This window comes from Cheilinus undulatus, linkage group 5 (genome assembly GCF_018320785.1).
Source record: "Cheilinus undulatus linkage group 5, ASM1832078v1, whole genome shotgun sequence".
Lineage (NCBI taxonomy): Eukaryota > Metazoa > Chordata > Actinopteri > Labriformes > Labridae > Cheilinus > Cheilinus undulatus.
In genome coordinates, this window is record NC_054869.1 from 45791431 (window position 1) to 45799254 (window position 7824).

The following is a 7824-nucleotide window of genomic DNA, read 5'->3' on the forward strand; positions in this document are numbered from 1 at the left end:
ATCTTTGTTTCTTCTGCAGACGGGCACATCTACGGCTGTGTTTAGAGCGCTTGAAATCCCTCGTTCCCCTAGGACCAGATGCTAACAGACACACCACCCTCAGCCTGCTGATGAAGGCCAAAGATCACATCAAGGTTTGTGTATTTGTTTAATTACGTGACTTAGAATCTTTGACTTTAAATCATCAAATCAGTATGAAGAGGCTGATTTATTTAGCACTGTAGTGGTTGACGGTGCTCACATTTGTGTTCAAAGACTATGTGAGATCAGCCACTGTTGAAAACTAGTCGCTCTAACTCTCTTCTTTTGTGTTGTGTTTGTTTTTCTCTGCAGAGGTTGGAGGAGAGCGATAGGAGAGCTCAGCACACCTTAGAGCAGCTACAGCGGGAGCAGAGACACCTGAGGAGGCGTCTGGAGCAGCTGGGGGTGGAGAGGACCCGCATGGACAGCACCGGCTCCACTCAGTCCTCTGACAAGTCCGACTCTGATCAAGGTCAGCCCTCACAAAAAACACAATGATCATACACGCTTTGTTTTCAGGGACAATGTTGGTGGAGAGGGAGCAGTGGGATAAGAACAAGACAAAAACTCCAATTCCCTTCAAGGATATACATAGACATTCAAATCTTAACTTAATATCATAGTTTTACTTAAAACTCACAGACTTACTCTGGTTTTCAGCTGGCTTTATTTTGGTTTAAATTGTGCAAAATAAAGACTAAAAAGACGCTGCTCCAGTCTGAAGAATCAGTTAAATTGAATCATTTAGATTATTCCTTTTCCATTTTGATGCTGTTAGAAATAACGAGCCTCTGTGTAGAATTTAAGCTGTAGTATATGCTGTATAATGAGTTGATTTATGTAGCACCTTTAAAAACAGATGTTTTAAAGGAAATAAAAGGACACTAACAATCTTGAAAAGCTGTTAAAATAGTAAATGTTGAAAATATTTAGAAAAAGACAATAAGATATAATATATGACTTCATAAAAACATTAAAAGATGAATAAAAGGATGACATCACATCATTAGAGATGCAGCAAGGATAAGAGAATTAAAAAAAAGAGATAGAACAAGTGAGTGAATTAAAACAGGGTGTTTAGGTTATTCCTTTTCTGTCTTTTCCTGTGTTTAATTTTCTTAATCAAAACGAGAATAACATAGAAAAAATCATCCCTTTCAGTATAGCAAATTGATATCAAGTTTTCTAGTTGAACCAAACCACAAATAGATTTTTTTTCCAATCTTTCATCCCGAGTTTAGTTTATCTAATATTGTTCTGGTTATAATATAGAATGATTTATTGCTTGTGTTTGTTGAACAATAACTAAGATGAAGAATCTAAAAAATAATTGCATATTAAATCACAATTGCAATACTGGGGAAAAAAAATCCCAATTAGATTGTTTTTTACAAATTGTTCAGCCCTAGCGCCTGCTGCTTCCTTCTCCATGGATATATAGCAGATAAAAGCATATATTTGTACCTACTCACAGGTCATAACAGAGAATTAAAAAGTTGTTCTCCATCTCTCCAACTTGTCTCAGCGCTACGACACACATTCTGTATGAAGCTCTCTGTCAGGAATTGATGGATTCAGAGAGATTTTAAAGGCTTGACAGATCTACAGGCTCACAGTACGAAACCGTTTGCTGCATTCTGCTAATTTCTGCAGTGAAGGCAAATAAAAACATGACAGACTCCATGTGCAGGGTTTGAATGTGTGATGTTTGTCGGATTATGGTGTAGCTACAGTTTAGATCTGATGAGGATGTTTAACTGATGTGGCTCAGGGGCCAAATCCGGCCCGTGGAACAGTTAAATCCAGATCATATGATATTTCTGTTTTAACTGGCCCACCAGTATGCAGATTTCCTCAAGTATAAAAATGTAAACTTATTCTTGATAATTTAAGATATCCTTATTAAGTCATACAATTGGAAAACATAAGGACTAAAAGTTTTCTTTAGATGGAAACTTTAAAACATAACCAATCAAAAGCTGATATTTCATTATCATGCAGTCTAACAGTGCTGTTTTATTGTCTCTGTGATCAAACAGAGGACCTGGACGTGGATGTGGAGGGGACAGACTACCTGCTGGGTGACCTGGAGTGGAGCACCAGCAGTGTGAGCGACTCAGGGGACGAGCGAGGCAGCCTGCGCAGCAGCTGTAGCGACGAGGGCTACTCCAGCGCCAGCCTGCTGCGCCTGCAGGACACTCAGGGGATGGCCAAGCAGCTGGGCTGCAGCCTATAGACAGCAGCGATCACACCACCCACCTCCTCCCCTCAGCCAGTCCTCACCTACATCAGCTCCCTAACCTTGGCCCCCTTCAGACCTCAACCCCACCTCCCCTCCTCCCTTCCTCCTCCCCCACCAGGACTGATCAAGTCCAGCCAGGGTCCTGCAGACGTTCTGTCCTTATATTGACTTCCATTCAGACTGCAGCTCCTCCAAGATGGACGCCCACATCCAGCACATCATCAGCGGTCAGTCTTTAGGGTGTCACCGGCTCTGCACCAATCAAACCAGGATTTTAAAGACACTCCACCCTTCTCTGTCCCTCCGTCCGTCCTTCAGACACACAACTTTCAGCCAGAGAATGTTACCACACAATCCCACTGCCTCTTTTTCTATGCCTCAAGAGCCATGGGAAGCACTTATGAGATTTCACCCTTACTTCACACATACTTAAACACACATATACACACCTCCATCGCTCCTAGTTGTCCTAGTGAGACAGAGTCCTCCCAAAGGTGTGACACTGACGTGATGCGAGGCCTTTTTTTCTGCCCCGCTCACCATCTGTGCATGGTCTTTTGCACTTAAATAGCTTTTTTTTTTTTTTTTGAACAGTTGCTGTCTCTTAATAACTATGGCCCCTACAGCTGTTGAAGTGATGCTGCGAGATGAAGCAAATTGTTTGAGAACACGTCAGTCTTCTGCAGAGTTTGTGTGGTGTCACACTGTCAGGGCCGACAGCAATATATCGTTTAGTACCAAGGCTTTGGTGGGCAGACTTGTAACTACCCTGTCATTTCTGTCCACACCCGCCATTCAGAGAAAAACACAAAAACAAAACAAAAAAAAAAACTTGTGCAGCATGAGATTGTGTTTGGGCCGGGGATGTGGGAGGGTAAAGCGGGTGGGTTAGATGTTTTCTGCCTCTCTCTGATGACGGTGGCGTTTTTACAGCATCTTTTATCTTAATGTTTGTATGACTGGTACAGCTGGGGTCACTAGCAGGTTTGGAAACGTGAGACACCAGCCACCAAGCCGAATGCTGGTATATTTAGGCAGGTGCTGGTACATTTTTGTACACTACTTCTTCACTGCCCCGTTCACCAGGTATTAACAGGAAGGAAAGAGCCGATCTACTGAGAGCAGTCGAGAGACTGGAGCACATTCCATTATGTAGAGAGGACGGGCAGGTAAGACTGAGAGCATTATTTTTTGAGTGGATGTTCCTGCCAATTATTTATGAAGGGAGAGTTCAGTTTGAGACGAGCCAAGTCACCCTAAAAAAAGCCACTGGCTTTGACTTTTCAGTGGAAATGTGTGAGAAAGCCCTGAAACTTTCTCTCTGTTTTCACATGAAAAGCTCTAAAATGTTAAAACCACAGATTTTCTCTCCTTTGCCTTGACTTCATAGCTATTTATTGTTTAGCAGAAATGTACACCTTGTAATGTAAATAGTTCAAAGAAAGATCTCTATGTCTATCAACAAATGTATTTATTAGATATACTAAATATATAGATGAATATATATGAATATATTTAATTAGTAATAGCTTACGTTCTTCTTGTGAAGTTTATTGAGAGTTTCCTATGTGTAGTTTGTTTGCACAGACTAGTCAATCTATAGAGTATTTAGAAACGTCTTTTGTGCCTCAAGGCTTTTGTGTCTGTTCGGATTTCGGCACGGTGCTAGAAAATGAAACTATTTCTTTGTGATTGATCATAAATTTTAGTTGTTTTCAAAGCCATTCGGCCCGTAACGGGAATAAAAGGACAAAAAAATAGGAATAATTTATTAAAATGTGAATTAAAAAGTATAAAAGCGACAGGAGCTGGTGCTTGATGCAGAGATGGTGATGATTCCTTTGGTGATACCGTGCTGCGTCTCCACTTTTAGGAACCTGAAACAAAATGGCTTCTCCCGTTGGTGATGCTTTTGGTTCTGATTCATGACGTCCATAGGGAGGATTGCAGCTTTTTTGAATGTAGACGTCCTGGGGCCTGCAGTGTTGCAGCACGGTGCCAAAGGAAGCTCCCTGCTTCTGCATCCACCACCTGCGAATTTCAGTTAAAGCATGAAGATAAATGAGAAAAATAGTTAAAGGATTGTTTAGTGTTTGAGTGTGGAATGCTGCTTTTTTGTCAAACTTCTTCAAACAGAGAGGAACTGTGTAGCCACGTTTAGGAGGACTTAAGGGGAATTGTTTCTAAAATGAGGTGTGAGAGGGCAGGTGTGTTCACTGAGATGCCATCTGTCGGTGTGTGCGTGTGATAGCAGAATGTGAGTGCGTGCGTGTGTGTGTGTTTATTTCGTCACTGTCTTCAGAGAGAATTTTTTTGGGGAGGTTGTGGGTGGGCGGTTTAAAAATTGTAAGGCTATGTTTCTGTTTTATTTGTTTACTAGTAAAATGCAAAAAAAGTCCACTTGACAAAGACTTGATGTATTAACCTAAGCATTAACGTCTGTCGATGGGAGTCTCCTGTTTCGTCCTTTCTCCATCCATGGCCTGTTGTCCATCTTCCACCGATCCAGAGTATGTGTGGTTTGGGGCTTGGCAGTATCGGGTTTTTGAGATGGATTGATGTATTTTCAAAGCAGACAATTTGACAAGCAAACTTTTGATGGTTTAATTTTGAAGTCCATTTGATATTAAAAAAAGATTCTAGGTGTAATGCTTGGATGAAAGACATTTTAAAATAAGAACCTCTAACAGTAAAATGCTTTTTGACTTGAAAAATGTTCAGCCAAGAAAGGGGCATTGTCATTTTGTTATGAAATTTTATTTCAAGAGCATTTATTTGTAAAAATGAAACCATGATAATGGCTTTATACTATGGCAAGAAAAATAAACACCCAAAATTGGGAAAATCTTGTTTTTAATTATCAATAACTGCAGAGGAACTCCTACATAGTGTCTAATTTATGCAAAAGCAATTACATTGGCAACAGTTGAGAAAGTGGGTGGAAATGGCATAGAGGGAAGGAAACCCTCTTTCTCTTTCTGACAAAATTGTGACTGAAAATCATTAAGTGTCTCTACTTTTTGATACCAAAATCATTCAAATGATGATTTTATCATAGCAAAGATAATGCTGCATCATAGATGGGGGGTGGGCTTCTCATAGAAGAAAGAGTCCATTCCCACAGTCTTGCATTACTTATGTTAACAAGCTGGAAAGTCCAACATTGAGCCATTACAGTCACATGGCAGAACATTAAATAAACTAAACAGAACAGGGTCAGATTGTTGTCCACACTAGAATGATTCCACTAAATAGCCTTAAGTTTCATTCACAGATATCTTCTGCTACCTGGTTAAATCAGGTTTTAAGAGATAATATCACAATTACTGTCAATAATTGGATTTAATATCAACATAATATTAGTAAGTCCAGATTCACTAAGATGAACATAACATTAAAGTTGCATATAATTAAGTGCATACTGACTACGCATGTTTTTGCAATGAGCAAAGCTCCTCCACCCAACAAGTGGCTTGCAGCCACAGTGATCTATCTCAAAGAGGCCTCTGGCTGCAGAACTCTACAATGGGGAAACCTCGATGAGTGGGACGAATAACATACCAACCCTTGTTGTTTTTTCCTTAGTTCATGGTTTGTTCTTTTTAAATTTATCTCCCTCCCTTTTACCCTAACCCTAACCTTTAGGGTTTGGGTGCCTAACCTTGACCCCCTTTTGGTTTTCCTCAGTTTTTGGTGTGTTAGAAATTTATCCCCCTTAGTAAATATTTCGATTTTTATTCATAAAATTCTGCTGTGTGGAAAAATACCACCTACCGTAACCTCTAACAGCAAGCGAAAAAATGCGTCACTGAACGTTATTCTGGTTCTGGCTTGGTTAAAAGCACATCTGTTTTCAAGCAGACAAGTCAAAAAGCCTTTTACCTAAAACGGTACAAAAAAATCTAAATTTACAGATGAGAAGTTAAGGTAAAATAGCTGAATTTCAAAAATGTGCCAGAGAGAAGAAGCTAGTTGCAATTAGCTGAAGAAATGCTGATTCATTGTAATAAAAATTTTAAAGTAACAGCCTTAATTGAAACACATGATTTTAAGAGCTATATAAATTATGCAATATTAGGTGTCTAGGATTTCTATTTTTTATTGCCAAGGTATCCAACAGGTATCTATATTGTTTGATTTATACCATCAGAATCTTATAAAAGTCTATAACGCTTGGATTTTTACAACCATTTTTAATGTCATAACAGAAATAAATTTGGTGATGTGTATCCTGTATGGCCAGTCATCTGAAGAATATCGAGATCTGATTTTTGGTCGATATCGCCCGGCCCCAGTATGTGGGTGTATGTGTTTCCTGTATGTATGCATGCGCGAGTGTGACTCCCTCCTCCACATGCTGTGTTGGCATCTGTGGAGGGTGGCGTATGTGTCAATGATGCAACTATTGCTCCTCATCTCCGTCCTTCCTCCCCCCTCTTCAAAGACCCTGGTGCTCTCAGCATCTGCCTTAAGAAGCAGGTGTGGAATCTCTCAAAGAACAAGACTACAGTCAGACCAGTTGTTTAAGCTACAGGTTTCAGCATCAGGGGAAAAGGCATCTTCATGTGTATATTTGGTTTTTGCACAATATATCCCTGCATACAAAGTGGCTGATAATGCCTTAAACAGACACAAATGTACAACCTAACAGAAGGATACGATACGTATGAGTGTATGATATATCAACATGTATCACAAAGGCCATTCCTTGTCATTGTGACGGTTTCAGGCGTGGTGCTTTTCATGCATTACACAATAAACACCGACACACCACGTCATAGCTCCATGAACATCGTCGTCGCCTGCCTTTCTCCACAGAAAGGCTAAACGTCTAACAATAACTTAATAAAGGAGGGCGTTTTGTGCACTTACTTTTTAGAAATTGGAGAATTTGGACACTGTCTTCTAAAGAAAACACTTCAAATGTTGGAAACAAACCCTTTGAAAAATGAATTGTGGAGCAGCAATTTATATTTGCCATTGATATTCAAAGAATAAAACATTTGAAACCCTTGTTTACCTACCTATCATCTTGTCACTGTCTTTATTTCAGAAGCAAGAAACAAAAGCATGATCTGTAGTTCTATTCAAGCAACAAATGACTGCTTTAACCAAGGAGCCCTGCCCTCCAGCTCCTTATACGATGAGTAATCTTCATGTAGAGGCTGAATTGTCAGTAATGAGGAGGTTTTTGCACAACAGATGAAAGAAAGCCTCAGCAGGGGCTTGATCCTTGCCAGCCATCCTGTGTGTGTTTCAGAGTAATCTGCTGGCCAAATCCCAGGTTTGTAGGATAATAGCCATCTGACTGCTGCTCAATAACCAACACAAACAAAGCGTGAAGAAGACGGAGAGAGAGGGGGATGAGCTTCTTGAAAAGCATCCCACATCCTTTCTGAGGCTGTCTGGCTACTGAGGGGGAGGGGAGTCATAGGAATAGGCTTTTTCTCTGCCATGGGGAGCCATGGTACGCCCTTCTTGATCCTATACCATTACACTACATGCTAGGGTCTGGATTCATAATCTTGCATGACAACTGAGATATAACGGTATAATGGCAG

The 7824-nt window shown here is 40.2% G+C and overlaps 1 protein-coding gene across 1 annotated transcript in view; it reads left to right on the forward strand.

Moving 5' to 3' along the window:
* The window catches only part of mxd1 (MAX dimerization protein 1), a 28567-nt gene extending 21289 nt beyond the window's left edge, over window positions 1-7278 (forward strand). The window contains exons 4-6 of the mRNA XM_041787691.1: window positions 20-134; window positions 334-493; window positions 2061-7278. Of these exons, the coding sequence (XP_041643625.1) occupies window positions 20-134; window positions 334-493; window positions 2061-2257 (472 nt within the window). The 3' untranslated portion in view covers window positions 2258-7278. The remainder of the gene's footprint in view (window positions 1-19; window positions 135-333; window positions 494-2060) is intronic.
* Window positions 7279-7824: the final 546 nt, after the last annotated feature.